The sequence below is a fragment of the Schistocerca nitens genome, chromosome 8 (assembly GCF_023898315.1).
Source record: "Schistocerca nitens isolate TAMUIC-IGC-003100 chromosome 8, iqSchNite1.1, whole genome shotgun sequence".
Taxonomy (NCBI): Eukaryota; Metazoa; Arthropoda; class Insecta; order Orthoptera; family Acrididae; genus Schistocerca; species Schistocerca nitens.
The window spans coordinates 385,688,925-385,712,865 of NC_064621.1; the positions used below are offsets into that span (position 1 = coordinate 385,688,925).

At 45.1% G+C, this 23,941-nt stretch overlaps 1 protein-coding gene across 2 annotated transcripts in view; it reads right to left on the bottom strand.

Annotated features, from left to right (window-relative positions):
* Nucleotides 1-23,941, bottom strand: part of LOC126198588 (NAD-dependent protein deacetylase Sirt6) — a 93,132-nt gene that overhangs the window by 62,083 nt on the left and 7,108 nt on the right. For both annotated transcript variants that reach the window (XM_049935037.1, XM_049935036.1), the window contains exon 2: nucleotides 23,717-23,844. In XM_049935037.1, the coding sequence (XP_049790994.1) occupies nucleotides 23,717-23,844 (128 nt within the window). The remainder of the gene's footprint in view (nucleotides 1-23,716; nucleotides 23,845-23,941) is intronic.

The following is a 23,941-nucleotide window of genomic DNA, read 5'->3' on the forward strand; positions in this document are numbered from 1 at the left end:
ATTTTTGCATTCTTTGTTTATTACATTCCATTATTTGTTTATTAACATAACTGTATTCATGTATCAGTTCAGCACAACAGTGTCCTTTTAGAGTCTTCAGTGATTTCTTGTATGATTTCTGGTATTTTGTACTTTGTTAGGAAGCACTACAATTTTGTATCTCTGAAGAGTACTTACAGGTCTTTCATATTGCAGATTTCTGGTGGAATTTTGATGTTCTTAGTCTAACCTGATTTCCATAGATTTTTTTACTGTTGGACTTGCCTGATTAACACTGGGGTTAAATATTTCATAGAAATAGCTCCACTTTATATTAATATATCATCTGACTTATATAACTTTCATTAGTCTTCGGGTGCAAGGCCCAGCTTAAGTTTATTATGATCAGTCACTATAAAGAACTATTTTGTGTTTTCAGTAGTTCTTACTATTAATTCTTCCCTTTTTAAATTTGTAACAATATAGTCAATGCAAGACTATGAATCAGGCATTATTCTGGTTTGTAATAAATTTTTATGGGTAAGGTAATAGCGATGTAACAAGTCACAATACTTAATACTATTTATATTATAGCATAAAGAGTCTATGTACACAGTCTCTTATTACTATAATCTGTTTTTTGTTTGGTATTAGTTTGACTAGAAGTTGTTCTAAATGGCAGAAAAATTCATCTACATCATTATTTGGTGGTATATGATGGCCAAAAATTATTGAGCTTTTTTGCCTAGCTTTATTTTTACTGCTGGTGATTCAAAGGCCATCTCCACAGCAAGTTCATCAATTCAATCAATATTTTCACAGTGAATGTTATTCCTAACATAGATGCCTACCTTGTGTATTTTTCTACAATATGCATTCGCAATTTTGTAATTATTTAACTTAAAACCACGAATCTCTTTGATGTTGCATCTGACTTAATACACAGTATATACGTGTGTTTTACTTTCTCCTAGGATTCAACTTGTCCTATAAGGGGTGATTAAAAACTTTCTGTTTGAGGGTGTTGCAGAATATACACACTACAGCTAGACATTCGATAATAAGCCCAACATGTGGTAATGAATAGGTCCTGGATTTTAATGACAAATCATATTTTTTACCTAATTTTGTGGTGAATTTTGCAACAATTTATAGCAAATCCAGGTACTGCAGATAAATGAATTTTTATTGTGCATATTTACATCTGCTCTATAGTCCTGATCTCTCCCCATGTTATTACCACATCTTTGGTACCTTAGAAAAGTTCTTGAAGGGCTGATGATTCCTATAGCATGAGGATGTGCAGCAGGCAGTTACGGAGTTCTTCAAACGGCAGGACACGGTGTTTTACCAAACAGGTATCTTCAACCTAGACCATTGGTAGGAATGATGGCCTCAATGCTCATAGTGATTCTGCCTGATTAGTGTACAGATTATGGACTGTACAGCTTTCGAACGGAATCTTTTTGAATGCCCCTAAAATATTATTAGTGATGTACTGGACATTCTGGAACATTACTTTACATTTTTTGTCTTCTTTGGTGTTGTCAGCGGGTGTTTTACCTTCTTTTGCACAAACTGAAGGCTGATTTACAACTAATAAAGGGATTTCAAGTTCACTAGCAAATATTCTATTTTAGTTTGATCTTTTCTTAATCCTTTTGCTTAGTTTTTCACACAAAAAAAATGCTTACCCTCATAATGCAAATGTAATACATATTCAGTGTGCATGTTTTTATCTGAATGTATCTATACCTAGAACCGAAATTTTTTTATGTCTTGAGCATAAAAATAAGCCACAAACTGGAACTCTTTTCACAAATGTTTTTCGGAACAAAAATGTATTTTGGTCGACCTTCATGAAATCACTGCTAACAGCAACTTTAGGAAAGTCTGCAAATCATTTTATACAGTCTTTTTTTGAAGGTGACTGAATATCAAAAGCTGAACAAAGTGTCTGACTGATTGATTAATTGAGAGGGGGGGTTATGGGTTATGGAACTAAACAGCAAGGTCATCAGTCCCACAATTCCTAAGTTACTTGTGGAAGAGAGGAGACCTGCTAAAAGTGGACAGACCCAGTCAGAGGGGTCAAACTATAAAACGAGGAAGTTCAAACACATACAGTAGAAGGATAAAAGGGTAGACCACATCTAAAAATTGGAAAAACAGAGGGATAAAAGAGCGGTCTTTGTATGGGGGAGTGGTCACGGGTCCCAGACTGGGAAACCACGAAGAGATGCCCCAACCATAATACCCTGCCCCTGCCCCAGGAGTAAAGCAACACCTTATATCTGAAAATAAAAACCACTTTCACGGAGGAAACTAAGGACCAGTTAATAACCCATGAATCATCTACTAATGTTAAAGACAAGGAACCTGGAAGATTATACTTAGTCCGAAGGGCCAAAAGAAGAGGACATTCCACCAATATATGGGCTAACTTCAACCTGACTCCACATCCACATTGTGAGGGTGGCTCATTATGCAAGAGAAAATAATGGGTGGGCCTAGTAAAACCAATGTGTAGATGGCATAAGACAGTGGACTCCTTCTGAGAGGAGTAGAAGGAAGAGTGCCAAATGACAGTAGTCTTGATTGTGCAGAGTTTATTACCGAGAGCAGTGGCACACCAGATGTCACTCCACTTTTGAAAAAAGAGAGATTTGATGTAGAACAGCACATCTACAGCTGGAACCATGGAAGGGAATGGGGGAATAAGTATCTGCTTGTCCAGCCCAATGGTCAACCAGTTCATTCCCTGGGATGCCCACATGACCTGGGACCCAGAGAAAGACAACTGAGCAGGTGGCACGGCCAAGGGTAGAGAGGTGGTCATAGATAGCAGAGACCAAGGGCTGATGAGAATAGCATCTGTCTATAGCCTGCCAGTTGCTCATCGAGATGGTTTGTATTACAACACTGTGGAGGGAGGCCTGAGTAACAAAATGGAGAACCCTGTTAATGGCCAGTAGCTCTCCTGTGAACACATTACATTATCCCGGCAATAAATGGTGTTCTAAGCCAAGACACATGAAAGCACATCACTCCTTATCTGTTGTCTTAGAACCATCAGTGAAGAAGATGGTAGCACTCTGGAAATCTGCAAGGATGGGACGTACAAGATGCTGGAAGACCATAGGGGTGACAGAGGCCTTAGGATCCTGGAATACGTCAGTCCTAATCTGTGGTCTATGCACCATCCAAGTGGGAGTGTAGGAAGAAATATGCGGGGCACATTCCAGTGAGTGGAGAGGGAGATCCCGACAGAGTGAAGTGAGATGCATGCCAACCAGCAATTCCACCCTCATTTGCAAAGAGGACAGGGTACATGGGATCGTCAGTGAATCAACGGACGGTAATTACCTGAGAAACCAGGAGTTGGCTCTGTCATATTTATAGAAGTGGAATCCCCGCTTCTGCGAGGACACTGTCAATGTGACTACTGTGAAATGCACCGTATTTTCAGAGTGGAAGGAGCCACTGGGTTATAAACCTGACTACAATAATCTAGTCTAGACAAAACTAAAGCACAGCAAAGATGGAGAAGAGTAGCACAGTCTGCACCCCAAGATGTAAGGGCCAGGAGGCAGGGAGAATTAAGCTTCCACATGTAGTCTTCAGGTGGCAAATATGAGGCAGCTTTTTATCAAAAATAAGGCCTAAGAAACAGGACTGTGTTACATCTAGGCACTGGTCACCTAAATGAAGTTCTGGACCAAGATGTATTGCGGGTTGATGGCAAAAATGCATAACCCTTATTTTGCAGGGAGAAAACTGGAAGCTATGGGACAGGGCTCATAGAGAGGCCTGTCAGATGGCACCTTGGAGCTGGCGCTCAGCAGATGCTATCGAGTGGGGGATGCACCAGATGCAAAAATTGTCAACATGCAATGCCAGGATGCGAGGGTAACCAGAGGCCCAACAGAGATTACAAGACCAGTGATGTCTATGAGGAAGAGTGTGACGCTTAACACAGAACCCTGTGGGATACCGTTCACCTGAATTTGAGGAGTGCTGAGTGAAGTGCCAACTTGAACACGAAAGAGTTGGTGGGACAAAAACTTGTGGGCAAAAATCGGAAGGGGGCCACAAAAGCCCTGGTCATGGAGGGTAACTAAAATGGGATGGAGCCAAGCTGTGTCGTATGCCTTATGAAGGTCAAAGAAGATGACAATAAGGTGATGGCGGTGAGTGGAAGCCTGTCGGATTGCTATTTCCAGTCTGTGTAAATGGTCAGTTGGAGATCATACTTCTCAGAAGTCATGCTGATACGGGAACAAAAGCCCCGAGATTTGAGTACCCAACATAATAGGAAGCTAAACATCCTCTCGAGCAGTTTATAAAGTATGTTTGTCACGCTAATCGGGCGCTGTCGAGAGATATTGTGTTCTTTCCGTTCTTATGGATGGGGATAACTATACTGTCTCACTACTGCAAGGGGAAGGCACTCATGAGCCAAATGCGTTTGAAGACCCCGAGTAGATGTTGCATCTGGGTAACATCCAAGTGTTGGAGCATTTGGCTGTGGATGGAATCTGGGCCTGGGGCCGTGTCACGTTAAGAAGTGTAAGAGTCTGCAAGACTTCCCTTTCAGTGAAGGGTTTATTATAGGGTTCAGCTTGGTGGGGGCTGAAACAGGATTTGGGGGAGGGGGGTGGGGGGTGTACAACTTGGCATTGCTAGAAAGGTAGCAGGATAGGAAGAGGATGCTGATGCTGTCGCAAGATGTTCTGCAAGGACCGATGGATCAGTACATAGAGTACCCTGGAGGATAAAACCCTGGACAGTTGATTGCCGCTGCTGGCCCAGAAGGCTACAGAGCTTGGAATTAACCTGCAATGAAGAGGCATACAGCCCCAGGGAGGAAACATAGCACTCCTGGCATTCCGTTCTACTCTGCTTAATAAGGCAGAAAGCCTTAGCACAGAGATCCTTAAAAGCAGTTGTGTTGCTCTGTGAAGGGTGTCATTTAAGTCATTGCAGCGCCCGTCGGCGGTCCTGGATAGCGACTGCTACGTCCTTGGTCCACCACGGTACCAGTCGACGATGAGGAGGACCTGTAGATAGGGGGATAGCAGTGCCAGCAACATGAAGAATAGTGGCAGAGAAGCCCTGCATAACTGCATCAATGTAATTCTAGACAGAGGTGCTGAAATCCACAGCAGAGAAATATAAAGGCCAACTGGCAGAAATAGCCAACTGGCCGAAATACCCAACGTGGGGGCCCATCTGCCTGGTTGCAGCAGGGGAATGATAGAATCACTGTCACAAAGATCAACATGGGGTGACCAATGTAGGGAAGCCATGGTAGCAGGTGAGGAGATTATGAGATCGATAGCAGTGAAGGTGCTATGGGCAGCACTGAAGTGGGTAGGGGAACCATCACTGAGGGGAGACAAATCAAAATCTGATAAGTTGGTCAATTAGAAGACTCCTACCTGTCAAAGTGGCACTCCCCCGCAGGGGGTGCTGTGCACTGATGTCCCCAAAGAGGGGAAGGGGATACAGGAGTGGGAATTGCTGTATTAAGGTAGACAGTTCAACGTAAGGAAGAGGTCTAACTGGAAGGAGGTAGACATTGCAAACATTGGGGTCGTTTGCACTCTGACTACTATTGCTTCCAGGTTGGTATGAAGTCACTAATGACATCGGTGCCAGCTAAAGTGCAGACCCCTCCAGATGCTATTCCGGGGCCGGCATGGTTCCAACAGAACACCCCAATAACCACAAAACATTGAAGAGCAACATAGAACGCAAAATAAAAGGAAACGAGGTGTTATATTTCTGGTAGGTAATGATAACATCCAGAAGATCATCATGTGGAAAGAGTCCAGGCTGGACATAAAGAAGCCATGGGGAGGTCATGTGACATGGTCAGTGGTCATCACTAACAAGGACACAGTGAGATCCATAAATAAGACATCAGACTCAGGTTGTGAGAGGAGATATGGCACCTCCAGGGGCACCGGAGGGGCCTTGTGCTGGGACCTGTGTATCTTCTTCTTCTTCTTCTTCTTCTTCTTCTCCTCCTCCTCTTTCATAGGTGGAGGAGGGCAGGGCACAGAGGAAGAGTAGGCTTCTGCAAAGTTTGGAACCGAAAGAGAGCGGGTAACCATGAGGCATGCAGATGATGAGTCTCGTGGCCGATTTGTGGTAATAGGCTTTCGGCCTGAGAGGCGCCGGGGAGAGGTGTCCAGGCTGGGAGCCCCATCACCGGCAGGTGCTGAAGAAGGGGGGCACTTCGTTGTCCGGGGAGGGGGAGCAGCAGCCGGAGCGGAAGGCATGGAAACTGCAGGGGAGGGAGAGGGGAGAAGAGGATTGGTCTGTGGTAAGGAAGAGGTAGGAGGAGGAAAGGATGTAACAGAGTGTTGCGGCCACATGTAGTAAGTGTTGCTTCACGCAGTGGAGAATGGCAAAACAGAGGCACGCCGGCGACGGAGATATTGTGAAGTAAGTGGCACAGATAGCCTTGCCGACAGCAGCAGTCTACCAACAAGCTGATGCAAGGATGCACACAGACCGAGTGCCGAGCGAAGCCTGGAGAGTGCTGAGTAAGGGGAAGTGAGACCATCACGCTAAGTTACGCTGCAATATACTGCGGGAGTAATAACAAAAAGCTACCACCGAGGGTAAAAAACGTCCTCCTGCCGGATATAAATAGTGGAGCGCAGTTAGCAACAGACAGGAGCCATTAGGAAGCAGTTCAGATCTGACGTGGTCCGTGTCTGAATGTTCAATCTTCGTAGGTGATGATTCCGGAAGTCTGTTCCAGCTTGCAGGAGTCATCCATTCGCCGCCAGATATCAACTTCAGCTCTGGGGGTCGGCCCGAGTTCGGTCAGCACCATGGCTGACTAACTACAGCGAGAACTTCCAGCAGGACCGGCCGCAGCGCGGTCTTGGTCACAGGTGCCGCCGGTGACTGACGCCCGGACTTCACGGCAACCCGGTCCCACGGCGCGTGGTCCGTCCATGACAGGACCTCGCGGAAATCGTGACTGACAGCTTCTCAGCCGCCGGTGCAGCAGGCGCCGGCAGCTGACCTCACGACGACGAGTTCATCTCAACCACAGGGCATCCAGGCTTCAGCGGAGCACTGGTGGCCTGAGGCTCCGAGTGCAATCAGCGGCGTGCATTGTCGGAGAATCTACACAGCAGTAGCCAGGCGGAGGGATCCGCAAGGGCTGGGCAGCGATGATGAGGGAGAAATTGTAAAGAAAGTTCAATAAATAATTGTAAAACTCCACGCAGTCTCAGTCTTTGGCGCAGCCACTGTGTCTGCTCCTAACAAGCAAAGAGAAGGCGCAACAAGTGGTGTCAGGTGCACCCATGCCACGACTTTGACTAGCACCATGTGGAGCAACCGAGAAACACCGAATAGGGTGAGTCCAGCAACTGCCTTCTCTCTATGGTTACTGTGTAGCTAGACATGTCGAGGGTAACGTTAAGGGACGTGAGAGAGTCATTTGAAAGGCCTAGCAAATCCTGTAGACTTATCGCAGTTCATGGGAATGATAGTCACGTTAACTTAGTACCATCTAAATGTGTAGTGTGTGAATTAACAAGTCACATCGCTCCTTGCGATAAATTTGTAACAAGCACTTGTGATGTGTGTGGCTTCTAGGGTCATGTAATGGGGCAATGTGGTAAGTCTAGATGGCTTGCCATTAGACATGCTACGAATTAACTTGCTTCTGGGTAATACAATTTTATTTTTGTGAGGTGAGGTATACCACATGGAAAATGCTAGACACACATGCAACCGGGACAAGTGACGCCTTAGTCGCATTGTCAGAGCAAGTTAAGAAACTGATTGAAGAATTTAAGTTGCAAAAGCAGCACATGCAGAGGATGGAGCAACAATTGCAAAATACTCAATCAGGCTCGGGAAGCGATAGTGTAGAATGCAAGGGTACTGTATTTTCCGGTATGGCAGATTGTTCAGCGGCTAATTTGATACCTTCCTTCTCAGCGGTTAATATGATACCTTCCTTCTCGGGTAAAACATCAGAGGATGTAAATGCTTTCACTGGTGACATATGTAGTACGGCTAGACTGTGAGGCTGGTTGGATGAAATGTGTTTGCAAATGGTGAGGTTGCGGTTAGTATGTTACGCAAAGACTTATGTGGTATACCATGAAGGGTTAAAGGATGCTACTATGTTCCCGGAGTTGGCTGAGGAATTATTGCAAAGGTTTAGGAAACAAAACAGTGCCAGATCTTTTAGAGAAAAATTGGGGAGGATGATGCAAAAAACGGGTGAAACGGTAGAAGAATTTTCAGACAGATTTAGGAGAACAAATGCGCACACGTATGAGTTAACTCAAAATGCGAGTGGCAATGAAGTTCTATTGAAAGAAGCAGAGAATAGAGCTTTAGAAGCATTTTTGCGAGGGGTCTCGCCAGATTTTTCACGCCGGATACGGATGGAAAATCCAAGTGACTTAGCAGCAGCATTGCGCATAGCTACACATCTGCAGGAAGTGGATAGCGCCACTAGAAGTCGCAATAACAAGAAACTTCTTCATCTTCCAAAGAGCGTTACCCTTGTGGGAAGCAAGGTCATTTTAAGGGACAATGTTGGGAACCGCAGTGTTTCAATTGTCAGAAAATAGGGCATAAGGCACGGCAGTGTAAAGCCAAAAAACGGGTTAATAATACAGCAGGTAAAAAACTGTTAAACAGAAAAGGGCGTGTTCCTGTTATTGGGAGGCATTCCCAGTAAAAAGAGGTACTCAGAGAGTGCATGAAGACGCAGATTGTAGTTTGATGGTTTGGATAAAAGATAGGTGGCGAAGACTTTTAGTGGATACTGGAGCGCATGTATCAGTTGTCAGTGTGGACCTCGTGGGCAAGAAAGGATTGGAAGCTCCGAGATACAGATTGCGCGCAGTAGGTGATAAAAAATTAGATGCACTAGGGACAGCACAGCTCAAGTTTAAGATAGGGAACGTGTGGTTCTGGGAGTAAATGGAGGTGTTGTCAACTGTGGAAAACGGATTTTCAGCGATACTTGGGTTGGACTTTCTGATTTAAACATCACGCCAAAATTGACCTTTCGCAACATACGCTGGAACTCGATGGGAACTTGCTCTCAATGGGTACAGCCATTGCAAATGTTTCAGAGTCGCAAGGTGCACCGATAGCTAAGGTGATACCAACTAAACTGCGTACAAGTGCATTAAAGGTGATTTCGTGTGACAAAGTACGAACAGGTACAGGGAAGTTGATCTGGGTACCGGTGGATGTCGATGTGCCACAGCAGGGGTTATTCTTGGTAGAACCACTACTGAGTAATGAGGTTTTAGACGAAAAGCATAGCTTTATTCATAGGAGTGTATCATGGATAATGGACATAAACGGGCAGTTTATGGTTCCAGCGAGTTTAGATAACTTCGGGCAGGATGATGTCGATCTGCCGAAGGGATTAGTAATAGCCACAGTAGAGTTAATGGATGAAGAGGACATCGATAGTTCGAGGCAAGACTATGATGTAAAGCAAACCGTCAGCACATCTGCACTTCGTGACAAGGTAAATTGTTTGAGACGAAATGATCGTTCGGGTATGGAAGCATTATTACTAAAGTATAAAGCAATGTTTGAAGCACAGGGTACGTTACCTGCTACACCAATAACACAGCATCGTATTCCGACAGGGAATCACACTCTGGTGTATTGTAAGCCATACAGACTACCAAAACAATTACGACCAGTAGTAGAGCAATTAATAGAACAACAACTGGAAGATGGGATAATCCAGCACAGTAATAGTCCTTGGTCTAGTAGCGTGGTCCTACTTCCAAAGAAGACACCGTTTTGTTGCGATTACAGACATTTGAACGAACGGACAGTGGCGGACGTATATCCAATTCCGAATATCACAGAAACGTTAGACAACCTAGGGCAGTGTAAATTTTTCTCCACTATGTATTTGCGAAGTGGTTATCACCAGATTGAAGTGTGTCTGGAGGACAGGCCAAACACAGCATTTACGATGCATTGTGGTCACTTCGAGTATAAAAGAATGCCGTTTGGACTAAAAAACGCTCCAGCAACATTTCAGAGGTTGTTGGATGGAGTCATTCGTGGGTTGAAACCAAAAAAATGCATGGTGTATCTGGATGACATTGTAGTTTTTTCAAGAGATATAGAGCAGCATGTGGAATGGTTAGAGGAGGTGTTTAAAAGATTAGATGCAGCACGACTAACATTAAGTTTGGACAAATGCCATTTTGCGCAAGCACAAGTAAATTATCTCGGGCATGTTATCAGTCAGGACGGGGTACAAACAGATCCTCGTCTCACTTCTGCAGTACGAGATTTTCCAGTTCTGCAAACGGTTAAACAACTGCAATCGTATATTGGTCTTGTGAGCTATTATCGAAAATTCATACAAGGGTTCGCAGAAATAGCGAGGCCATTTACTAAGTTGCTAAGAAAAGGTGTTACCTTCCAGTGGACGTCAGAGTGTGAGAAGGCATTTCAAGAGTTGAAACGGATACTGACATCAGATCCAGTTTTGAAGTTTCCAGACTTTTCGAAGGAGTTTATACTACAATGTGACACATCTAATCATGCTCTTGGGGTTGTACTTGGGCAAGAAATTGATGGCAAAGAACATCCGATTGCGTTCGCGTCTCGTCAACTTAACAAGGTGGAACAAAATTACTCCACGACGGAGAAGGAATTGCTAGCGGTAATATACAGGATTTCGTACTTTCGATGTTATCTGTACGCTAGAAGGTTTAAGGTTGTGATGGATCATTCAGCTCTGAAATGGTTATTAGGTCTGAAAGACCCAGCAAGTAGGCTAGTGAGATGGGCGCTGAAACTCAGTGAGTTCGATTATGAGGTGATACACAAGCCAGGTGTGAAACATGCAGTATTACACGTAACAGGGGTGACTGAAGATGAGTGGAAAACGAAACAAGCTGTGGATAGCGATTGCCAATTGTTCAGAAAGCAACCGCAGTTCCTAGTAAAGGACGGGTTACTTTGCAGGTCAACGAAATACGGCCCATGCGTCGTCGTACCAGCAGCGTTAAGATCTGAAGTTTCGCAACAGGCGCATGACCATTTTCTTTCAGGATATGGCAGGAGAAGAGCTACGGATAGGTGGAAAGGGAGAAGTTTTGGTGGAGGACACGGCATCAAGACGTGGATGAGTACATCAGGAATTGTGTGCCATGTGCACAGCGTGCGGACTTGAGCCATCAAAAGATTCAGCTTAAAAGATTACCAGAGGCAGACAGACCTTTCCAACAAATCGGAATTGATGTGTTAGGCTCATTTAATAGGAATGCATCAGGGAAAGTATATGTTAACAGTGATTGACCACTTTTCTAGGTATTTAGTCATGGTCGCATTACCAGATCAGAAAGCAAGTACAGTGGCACCAGCTTTAGTTAATAATTGGTTACTCAAGTATGGTATACCTCAGTCCTTAATCTCGGATCAGGTTACTAATTTCACGTCTGATCTGATGAAGTAACTGTGTAAGTTACTGAAGGTAAAGGAACTACAGACTAGTCCATTCCATCCACTAGCAAACAGATGAACGGAGAGAGTGCATCGCACGATCGCTAAGATGTTGAGTGACTATGTAAATAGTCAACACATCGACTGGGATGTGTACTTGCAATTCGTAACTAGTGCATATAACAGTAAGGTACATACGTCGACAGGATTGTCGCCGTACGAAGTGGTGTATGGGCGGAAGATGCCATCACCTTTAGACATGCTTCGTCCAAGGCTAGGAGCGGAGGGTGAGCATGCAAGGCAATTAGCGAAAACCATTAAGGAAGCTAACACTAAAGCGTTGGAACGACAAGAACGGATGGGAGGTACAACGAGGAAGTTGCCACAGTACAGAGTAGGCCAATGGGTGCTACTAGCTAATCCGTATGTTCCAAAAGGGAGAACCAAGAAGTTCACAAACAAGTTCCAGGGACTGTACCAGGTAGTGGAAATGACATCTCCTGTCAATGTAAAATTACAATTGCCTACCAAGACAACGGTGGTTCACGTTAGTAAAGTTAAGCCGTTCCAGGGGGTGTAGATCTGTGTATATGTACTTCTCCTTCTGGCAGAAAGCGAAAAGAAGCGCCAGAAGCAGACAGTAAATCGGGTATTAAGTATAAGTTGCATTAGAGGGATGTGTAGTTAGCAGTAATCATCATGTGTGTATTATTTTCGTGCATGGAGTAGGGTTATTTTACTAGTATTAAGGGGTAGTGATGGGAGTTTTTTTCCTTCTCTCTCCATTTTGTAGGTGACGCAGATGGGGTACAAGTGGATAGTATGGGGCGTAGTCCTCTGGCAGCTGATACAAGCTGGCTAGGTACAGGATATGCTGTTGCGAAGTGGGGTGTTGTTCGGGAAACAACGGATGTGGTCCTCATGAGTCACGAGTAGACGCTTGCCTGGCACTCAACATCCTGCAGGTAAGGAACGAGATGCGGCAGCTACAGGAGGTAGTATCGAGTGTGAAAACAGTTGCATCTAAGAATGGAATATTACGGGACGTTCAAGAAGAGTATGAGGCTTTGGATAGATCATGTAAGGAAATAAGGGAACAATTGTGCGAAGTCGTGAGCATGATTCCAGGGAGGAAAAAGAGAGTAAAGAGGGGTTGGTTGAATGCAGGTGGGAAGTTGCTGAAAACAATTTTTGGAACAGCAGATAGAGACAATATTGAGGGTTTGAACAACTCTTTAACAGTTATTCGCGACAGGGAGGAAAGCATAGGGAAGTTGGTGGATATACACACAACAGAGATACAGGGATTAGGTACAGAGTTGCTGAATGTGACATGCGTGGTGCATGGGATGGCTACAGGGTTACGAGTGTATATAGAACAAACATAGAAATTATTGAATACGGATCTGGAACAGGTGCCAATGCGATTGGTTATAGTGGAAAGAAAGCTGGAAATGGCTAAATTGCCGCGGGAACTGGTTAACAGCATTGGTGATGCATGAGTGAGGAAGGATGAATTGCAATAGGCAGTACATCACGCGTTGCACGGGCAGGTGAGTGTGACGTTGATGTCACCAGAAAAATTCAGATGGAGTCTGAAGAAGGCAGAGGGAGAGCTTCCAGAGGAGATAGAGCGTGTAGTGCCGATAATTGGAGCGAGTAAGTCACTTTTTTATGATATGTCCAGGATTAAGGTGACAATGATCTAGTTAAGATGTATGTAGAGATTAGATTTCCAGTTACTAGTGTGGGGAGACAGTATCACTGTTACACAGTGCATCCTTATCTGGTCAGATGGGAGCGCATGGGGAAGGGCGTACAGTTCAGGACATAGGAGGTTTTATTAATTTCTAAGGAGGGGGATACTCATGCTACTATGTCGAGTTTAGAGTTGAGTAGATGTCTAACGGAGTCAGTTTCCATTTGCCCATCACGGGTTGTTTTCACGGGCAAGGGGTCGTGTGAGATCCAGTTATTTAGGGCAGAAGCAGAAGCTTCGGAGTGTCAGAGAATAATAGTGAAGCCTACACCACATTTTCAGCAACCACGGAGATGGAATTACGAGACAGAGGTTTGCTAATCAACCAGACAAATTGTGAAATAGTAGGGGATTGTTTCAGTTACCAGCGACAGTCACGGGAGTCACCAAGGTTACAGATACTCATCTGACGTTGTACTGACCAGATGCGTCATTCAGCATCGCTCCAGGAGAAAATTTGACGTATATTAACAACACCTTCGATGCTACACTATTGCAAACAATAGATAAACAAGTAGATTCGAAGAAAGGTAAAATTTCAATGCAGCAATTATTAAGGCAAGTGGAGTACGATACCAAGCGGAAACATAGCACAGTGACCATTGGTATTTCAACCAGTACTATTACCGTGTTGATTGTATTTATCGGTGTGGTATATGTCTTATTAAAACAGAGGATTCAGCATGTTAATGCAAGACCGCTCCATGAGATTCCTGTAGAATGGATTACCAGTAGGGCATGAGTCAGGACAACCTGGACGTATATAGGGAAGAAGTAGAATATAGGATAGAACTAGAGTTAATGTATAGGGTAAATTTGGGGACGAATTTAATTTTTAGGTGGAGGCAGTGTTGTGGCCACATGTAGTAAGCGTTGCTTCACACAGTGGAGAATGGCAAAACAGAGGCACGCCGGAGACCAAGACGTTGCAAAGTAAGCGGCACAGATAGCCTTGCCGACAGCAGCAGTCTACCAACAAGCTGACGCAAGGACGCACACAGACCGAGCGCCGAGCGATGTCTGGAGAGTGCTGAGTAAGGGGAAGTGAGGCCAGCACGCTAAGTTACGCTGCAATATACTGCTGGAGTAATAACAAAAAGCTACCACCGAGGGTAAAAAATGTCCTCCTGCCGGATATAAATAGTGGAGCGCAGGCAGCAACAGACAGAAGCCATTAGGAAGCAGTTTGGATCTGAGGACGGACGTGGTCCGTGTCCGAATGTTCAATCTTCGTAGGTGACGATTCCGGAAGTGTGTTCCAGCTCGCAGGACTCATCCATTCGCCGCCAGATGTCAACTTCAGCTCTGGGGGTCGGCCCGAGTTCGGTCGGCACCATGGCTGACTAACTACAGCGAGAACTTCCAGCGGGACCAGCCGCAGCGCGGTCTTGGTCACAGGCGCCGCCGGGGACTGACGCCCGGACTTCACGGCAACCCGATCCCACAGCGCGTGGTCCGTCCATGACGCGACCTCGCGGACATCGCGACTGATGGCTTCCCAGCTGCCGGTGCAGCAGGTGCTGGCAGCTGACCTTGCGGCGACGAGTTCATCTCAACCACAGGACATCCTGGCTTCAGCAGAGCACTGGTGGCCTGAGGCTCTGAGTGCAATCAGCGGCGCTCGTTGCGCGCACTGTCGGAGAATCTACACAGCAGTAGCCAGGCGGAGGGATCCGCAGGGCTGAGCAGCGACGATGAGGGAGAAATTGTAAAATAGTTCAATAAATAATTGTAAAACTCCATGTCGTCTCAATCTTTGGCGCAGCCACTGTGTTTTTGCTGCTAACAAGCAGTGAGAAGGCGTAACAAGAGGCATAAGCTGAAGAAAGTCACTCTGGATTGAGTCGATCATATTTTTGGCACGACTCAGCATATGATAGGTATGGTACCGCACGCTGCGGAAGTTGATTCCCCGCCAGACGTCATGGACGTCGAAGATCCCTAGAGGTCTCTGCACCATCGCACTGTAAGCTGTGGTGGCGCGCGCATCCTGGCCCACTTTTAGTGTGAGGGCGCCACAGTGGAACACATGGTTCCAGCGGCCAATAGCGGCGCCCCCAATAGGAGTATTTGATCTCCTGCCTATTGCTCAGCCAGCGAGTCTAATCGTTGCATGAGTCTCGACACATCGCCTCGACAATAGATAGCATGTTTATTGTTCTTTGATTTCATTACTAGTGGACGTCTTGGATTCGTTTGGTTGTCTCTGTCACTCCGTTGCTCCTTGCGTGTTGTCATGGTAAGGTCTCTCCCCATCATCCATCGTTGTTTCGTGTCCGACCTTTCCGTTTGTTTGTTTGTTCACAGGCCGCTCTCTGTTTCGTCCCGCTGCACTTTCTCGGCCACCCTGCGACTGTTCTGGTCGCGGTCACAACAGGTTACAACAATAGGTGATCCAGGGACTTGTACTCTTGGATCTGCTTTCCTCTCTTGTAAGCTGGGCAATCTGGCAAGCGAGGAGTGTGGCAGTCACAGCAACTGAAACACACAGTTGGCGGAACACAGGGGAGTTGGTGTCCACAGTTGCCGCACAGCGGGCAGCCATATGCCAAAATGCAGGGACTGAAAGCACTTCATGAATGGTGGGACGTACGGCTTCACATCACATCTGTAGCACATAACTTTGACCTCCTCTGGGATGATATCTCACTCAAAATCCAGTTGTCTTTACGACCCTTCTGCACATGTTGAACAAAATGAATGTTATGTCGTTCCAGATTAGCTCGGAGCTCTTCATCAGTCTGCAGGATGAGGTCCCTATGAAAAATTGCCACCTGGAGCATATTCAGAGACTGATGAAAGGTAATAAACACTGGGACATTGCCAAGATGATCGCAAGTAGGAAGAGCTGCAGATTGGATGGCAGAAGAAGCTTTGATCAACGAGGAACGCACTTACTGACACACTCCACTTCACCAAACTTGTCCTGGACATTCTCCACAAAAAGCAATGGCTCTGTGGCAGTGAATGTGTCGCCGTCCACCCTGGTACAGATGAGGTAGTGGGGAAAGTGATTCATGCCAAGAAGGTGAGCCTGGCCCTCCTCCCAGAGTGCAACCAGGCAAGGGAAGGCTGCTGGGTCGTATGAAGCAGCATTCAATGATCCTTTACCATTCAAAGAGATGGTCGTTTGGGAATGGCCAGATCTTTGCACCTTGATAAGCTTCATGCACCAACCAACCATCTGCCCTGATACCACCCACTCTGATAGGGGGCTTTCCACTTGGGCGCTACCCCGCCGCAGCAACGGCCGACTGGCACGGCAGCCACCACCGGGAGTTCCACTGCTCCAGGATGACAAGCACCCTCTCCTTGATATACACGGGGAGCCAACAGCTCAGGTACCAGCAGTGTAATCCGTGTGTTGTCAGGGAGCTCAGCCAGATGGGCACATAACAGCCCCACCACACAGACTGGCTACATGTGCTGGTGACCTGGTGGAGCGGAGGGGGGGTGTGTGTCTATGGTAGGGAAGGACGGGCGAGGGGGGGGGGAGGGGAGGAATCCACACTGTAGATGTGGGAGTTCTTCCCCAAATGGAAAATTTAGAAGTGAAGGTCAACCCTCAAGGGAGGACCAAAATGCCAAAAAGGAGGAGAGAGAATACACAAGAGGAACAAAATTGCATGGAATACAGCAAACCAGGTGGAAAGCCAGTTCGATATAAATCACAATACCAATAGAGGGGTAGGAGGGAGCAGTGGGGAAGGAGCGAGGATGGGGAAGGAGGGGCAAGGTGAAGGAAAAGCTACCAGGGAAGGGAAAAAAGGGCTGCAATAGCTTGGAGATCCGTGAGCGCCACGCACAAACTCACGAAAGAAATGGAGCCCCCATAGGGAGGGGGGGAACAAAGCGATCTTAGGCATCATTGTTGACTTAAGCCACTACTAAAATCATAAAAAAATCATTAAACGAAAACCTTTGCAAGAAATTTCCATTTTGGCACGATACTGCAAACTAGTCAACAAGCACTTCACGTCAAGTAACTGAGACTGTGAGGAGAAACTTTTTTAAGTGTTCACTGCACACAAACTACTTTTTTAGTAATGGAGCAACCATTTTTTAAAACAGTAAGAGCCACATTTTAAAACAATAATGATGTCACATATCTATAGTGCCATCTAGTGGTCTTTTGAAATAAAAAATTTTTTTGGGAAAAAAAGGATGGTCAATTTTTTGTGACATGATTAGTCTAGTCTAGACTTGTGTTAAACAGTAAATATGGAAAATGATGGTGAATATAATATTCCTGGGAGTGAAACATGCTGTGGCATAAAAGAAGAGAAATGAATCAGTCTGTCTCCAAAGCAAAATCATTTCGATACTCAAACCAAAATGCTGCGCCTGTTATTGACTGCTGGAATTCTGAAAGGAGTGAGGTGAACAACTGTGAAGGGAAAGTCTATCATGCAGGCAATCTCTCTTATGCTGACATATTTCAATAATCTATTGTATTCTTCAGGAGATAAGAGCAAGCAAGATGCATTCTTTCTATCCTACATGGATGTCTCAGCATCAGCTAGGTATAAGATAAAACTTCATGAGGGATCCCAAGTACCAGTTTGTGCTGCTATATTTCAAAGAATAACAGGGGTATCGTTGGATCACTTAGAATGGACTGCTAGGCACTATCAAGAACATGGGACTGCACTACAGGGAAGAAGGACTGGCTCAAGAGCAATACAAGAACCTCTGCCAAATCTTTATATTGGAGAAGTATTTTACAGACGACAAGTGTGGCTCTACAACCTGGCTGTGGCAGTACATGAATGAAAAGAAGGTACTATTAACATTTTTCGATATACTTGGTCTGAAGCAGAGGCTGGAAGAGGGGCAAATGAAACTGCATGTACACTACAACATTTTCTCCTACATTATTTTGAAGACAGGACAAGAGATATTGGTAGTAGAGATGAATCTTGCTGTTTTCAGACTTGTGCACCAGCCAGAATACGAATTTTATAATGCTCTGTATGCTGTAACACAATGGAATGCAGTCCAAAGTTCTCTGAACTTGCCCACTATTTTCCTATTCGTGAACACAGTTTCATGCCACCGGATTGTGTGTTCAGTAGAGCTGAGAAGGAATACGGGAAGAAAGAAGAGATCATGTCACCTTGTGAATACAGGAATATTCTAGCAAAGTTAGGAAAGGTGCTGGTGTTGGGAGAAGCCTGGTTTTCCCATGACTTCAAACAGATTTCTAAATGTTGGATGTACAAGCAATAACTTACAGACAAACCAATGGTAAGATTCCAATACACTTTTAAAAACTATATTCCTCTGGATCAGTAGTTTTGAAGAAGAACATTACTTCAATCAGAGCCATGAAACTTGCTGCGATTACTACGAAGATAAACCATAGGAGTGCAAAAAAGGAGAGAGAAGTAACGAAGCTAATGCGCTTCCTTACCATTACTAAGGATGCAGCAAATTCTTGCAATGACACTCTCTGCAAGTGGTAAGGAATATGGTCATGACAGTCATGGAGAATTTATGAGGATGAAAAGTGCTCTGAAGTTGTGTAGAAGAAAAAAAAAAAGAAATATTATTTTAAAACTTTAATGCAAGAAATAAGCATTTAACATTCAGATATCACTGATCTAGTACGAGGATAAAGCAAGTTTTGGAGGAAGGGAGAAGGTGCTTTCTGCTTCCAGCATTTAATAAACTACAAAAAAAAAAATTATGTACATGCAAAGACTCTCTTAAGATAGATTCAAAACTGTACAAAATTTGTGTAAATTAACTGAATGTGTCTCCTGTAAAATTTTATTTTTTGCATAAAGCGAGTTTTGCAAAAATGGCCCTCAAATGGAAAACTATCCCATACCATGTCCAGAGGACCTCCTCACAAAGCTTATCCTGGGTTAATATTTTTCGAAGACAGACCATGCAAATACATATCTAGATCCCTCTGAATGAGGAGTCAGAAGGCATCATGGGTATTAACATACCCGTCGGCATATGTAAACTCAAGCACTTGCCTTTTGGGTTTCCTTCTGTTCAAGCAATCTTCCAGAGATACCAGAAACAGTTAACCATGTCCATCCCGCAAGTGGCCCGCATTATGTATTCACTAAACCAATTATGGAAGAAATGTTGCTACTCACCATATAGTGGAGATGCTGAGTCACGATAGGCACAACAAAGAGATTCACACAATTATAGCTTTCGGCCATTAAGGCCTTTGTCAGCAGTAGACACACACACACACACACACACACACACACACACACACACACACACACAAATGCAACTTGCACACACATCTGTAGCCTCAGAGAACTGAAACCACACTGCGAGCAGCAGCACCAGTGCATGATGGGAGTGGCGACTGGGTGGTGGTAAGGAAGAGGCTGGGGCGGGGAGGGGGAGGGATAGTATGGTGGGAGTGGCAAACAGTGAAGTGTTGCAGTTTAGATGAAGGGCAGGAGAGAAGGTGCGGAGGGGGGAGGGGGTAGTAAGTAGCGTAAAGGAGAGAAATAAAAAGAAATTAAAAGACTGGGTGTGACGGTGAAGTGATGGCCATGTAGTGCTGGAATGGGAACAGGGAGGGGGCTGGGTGGGTGAGGACAATGACTAATGAAGGTTGAGGCAAGGAGGGTTACGATAACATAGGACGTATTGCAGGGAAAGTTCCACCTGTGCAATTCACAAAAGCTGCTGTGGGTGGGAAGGATCCATATGGCACAGGCTGTGAAGCAGTCACTAAGATGAGGGATATCATGTTTGGCAGCATGTTCAGCAACAGGGTGGTCCACTTGTAGTTTGGCCACAGTTTGTCAGTGGCCATTCATGCGGACAGACAGCTTGTTGGTTGTCATGCCTACAAAGAACGCAGCACAGTGGTTGCAGCTTAGCTTGTAAATCACATGACTGGTTTCACAGGTAGCCCTGCCTTTGATGGGATAGGTGATGTTAATGACCAGACTGGAGTAGGTGGTGGTAGGACGATGTATGGGACAGGTCTTGCATCTAGGTCTATTACAGGGGTATGAGCCATGAGGTAAGGGTTTGGGAGCAGGGGTTGTGTGGATGGACGAGTATATTGTGTAGGTTCGGTGGACGACGGAATACCACTGTAGGAGGGGTGGGAAGGATAGTGGGCAGGACATTTCTCATTTCAGGGCACGGCGAGAGGTAATCGAAACCCTGGTGGATTGGTTGGTTAGTGGTGTTTAACGTCCCGTCGACAACGAGGTCATTAGAGACGGAGCGCAAGCTCGGGTTAGGGAAGGATGGGGAAGGAAATCGGCCGTGCCCTTTCAAAGGAACCATCCCGGCATTTGCCTGAAATGATTTAGGGAAATCACGGAAAACCTAAATCAGGATGGCCGGAGACGGGATTGAACCGTCGTCCTCCCGAATGCGAGTCCAGTGTGCTAACCACTGCGCCACCTCGCTCGGTAACCCTGGTGGAGAATGTATTTCAGTTGCTCCAGTCCCGGACGGTACTGAGTTACGAGGGGAATGCTCCTCTGTGGCCGGACTGTGGGACTTTGGGAGGTGGTGGGAGACTGGAAAGATAAGGCATGGGAGATTTGTTTTTGTACAAGGATGGGAGGATAATTATGGTCAGTGAAGGCTTCAGTGAGACCCTCGGTATTTTTTGAGAGGGACTGCTCATCATTGCAGATGCAAAGATCATGGGTGGCTGGCTGTACGGAAGGGACTTCTTGGTATTATATGGGTGGTAGCTGTCAAAGTGGAGGTATTGCTGGTGGTTAGTAGGTTTGATATGGATGGACATTCCATCCTGGATTTTCCATTGTTTAATTATAGAAGAAAGGCATTCAGTACAGGAGGATGGCTACCTATGAGCACTTTTTCACACAGCTGAAGCAAATACTACATTCAGCATCCTGCCTCAAGCCCTTTTCCCCCATAAGGTCCATTGATTTTGGCTGCAGGTGCCTCTCCATATCGCATTGGTGCAGTGCTGGCACAAAAGAACGATGACAATACTGAGCTATCAATTGCTAGTGCAGCAAAATGCTGAAACCCATTCAAAAGTATTCCTAGCAGGTAGAAAAGGATGCTTTAGCAATCATCTTTGCAGATAAGAAGTTACATGTTTAACTCTTCGGGAATAAGTTAATGCTCATTATGGCCTCAAATCACTGTTAGCACTATTTGGACCATGCTCCCTTCTTCCAGAGTGAACAGCACTGGGCATTTTTTGGCAGCTCCTATAATCATATTATTAAATATGCAAATGTGAGTGCACTGTCTTGCCTACCAGCAGGACCAGACATGACCTTTAACGAGCAGGAAATCTCATGTTTCAAAGTAGATGTGGAATGGCTACAAGCCATGGATGGCTGCTCAAATTGTTGCAGAAATAGGTAGGCACCCTATCTTATAGGACATCACACAGTACAGGTATGTGCCCCATGGGTGGCCCACATATTTTTTGAGGAATGCCAATCTGGAGCTCCAGGCCTGGGCTTGCCTCTCCCACTGTCTATTGGTCATCAACAATGTTCTCCTGCTTGATGCTGAGGCAGATATTCACCATGTCATCATCCCAATTGCGTTGCGGCCTCAAGTTTCCGTCCTAACCTTTCGCCTACTGGCCCATCCTCTGTTACCCTGGGACAGCATTCATTTGGATTTTGCAGGCTCATTTCTGTGGCCTACGTGGCTCATTATCATGGGTGCCTACACTAACTGCCCATAAGTGGTCAGTATGGCACCTACCACAACACGTGCCGTAATTTATACATTCATCCATTTCTTCCCATTAGTGGGATCTCTGAATGATCATGTCAGACAAGGGGCCTAAATTCACATTTGTGGCTTCTTCACCTCAAACGACATCAAACACCTATTTAGTCTGCTACTTCACTTGTCCTACAATGGCAAAACAGAGAGTGTGGTGCCAATGTTTAAACAGCAAATGTTAAAAACAGTGGGAACCACTACCTTCACAGATGAGTTAACAGTGTTCCTGAAGACTTACAGGACTAATCCTGTCCATGTCCACGGTCCACAGGAGCTCCTCCATGGACGGCACCTGCATACTCTCAACTTTGGATCCAGCACACTGGGTGCTATCCACTGGGAACAGTAATATGGGCATGGATGTTGGCTACAACGGTTGCTAACTGTGGGCAGTGTCTTAGGATTGTTGACACACTAAGGGGTTTGGAGAGACCCACCAATCCATCCACACCTTCCGAATGCACCGCTTTCAGTGACTCAATTAGACCTGGAAAGCCTACCTTTACCAGTCCTGCAAATGCATAGGTATAACTTTCACTCCAGAATACCCACAATAGTTCCTATGGACTCAGCCATCGATTTGGAGGTCTCAATGCAGCCTCTGCAACATCAGATACTGTTACTTCACCCCAGTATGTTTTGCCAACACCCCCCTGGTTCATCCCATCGGCTTACATACTATGGCGTCAACTGTGCCACAAGTTCACTTTCCAAAGCATCGTCCAGGGAGCTTTCAGCCCTATGCTTCAATTTCAGGGGGGAGGGATCTAGCATAATTGTCTGGCAACTATGAAAAACTGCCTGAGGTCATGGAAAATGACGGCAGCAGCTAGCACTTGTTTGGCCTTGGTTATTCTGCCATGCCGTCTATGTTGTACATTCCCTCTTGTTGTCCAACTGCTTTACCGATCATGATTATAATAAAAATACCACTGTTTTCTCAGTGTTTCTATGGCTTTACAATGGCTGTCCACCCGGCACTATATAACTGCTGCTCCACCAACCATCCTATATTGTCATTGTGACCTGAAATAACATTATTAAACACCCATGCCATCTTGACCCCACTACATTGGATACTGTTACAGTGCCAGACTGTTGCCCTAAAGTGACTGAAAAGCCTGCTCCCCTCTTCAGGAGCCGTATGTTATAGTCTTATCTCTCCACACATACCCTCCAATGTGGCAGCACAAATGATATGGCTATCTGTATCACTGAGGCATGAAACTCACCCCACCGCATTTGCAAGTCATATTAATATTTTATTCCATAATTTGTGTTCATGTTACTTTTTAGAGTAATCAATTCTAAACAAGTGGCTACACTTTTAAAAGTCAGTTCATTCCAGAATGTTAATGGAAATAACAAGGTCACTAATTGTTTGAGAAGGCCATATGCACGGTGAAGAAACTAAGAATATTCAACTAGAATACTGAATATTAGCCAAAGATACAGAAATTTCAAAAAGAAAACCTGCTTGAAACCATGAATGGCACCTATAAATTAGTGTCAAACACATTGTTGATGGAGAAAAGAATATGAAAGGTGGTAGTAGATTATTTACTTACACGTATGAAAATTCTACTCCAACTGCTCATAATTTCTGTAATCAACTTGCAATCAGTTAATAAGGGTACCCAATGGGGTCTTACAGAAAGAGAGGATCTATGGTGACTAGTGTAAAATGTTATTGGAAATATACTAAAACTGAATATGTAGTAAGTAGTCTTCTGACCAGATGCAATCTCACACACTTTTCAGTCTACACACCTGAAATCTGGAATTCCTGCTGCTGTACTTATTCCTGCACCAGTATGGACAACAACATGTTTGGCTTCTTGGATCCAAGTAGCAAGTTTGCTTACTTTTTCTGTGACTTCATCCTTGCTATCAAACTTCTGCAAAAATGAAACACATAAAAAGATAAGTAAAGCCAATATATGTTGTTAAAAAAATCACTTACCATGTATTTGCTGTATCTCTCTTTGTCAGTGC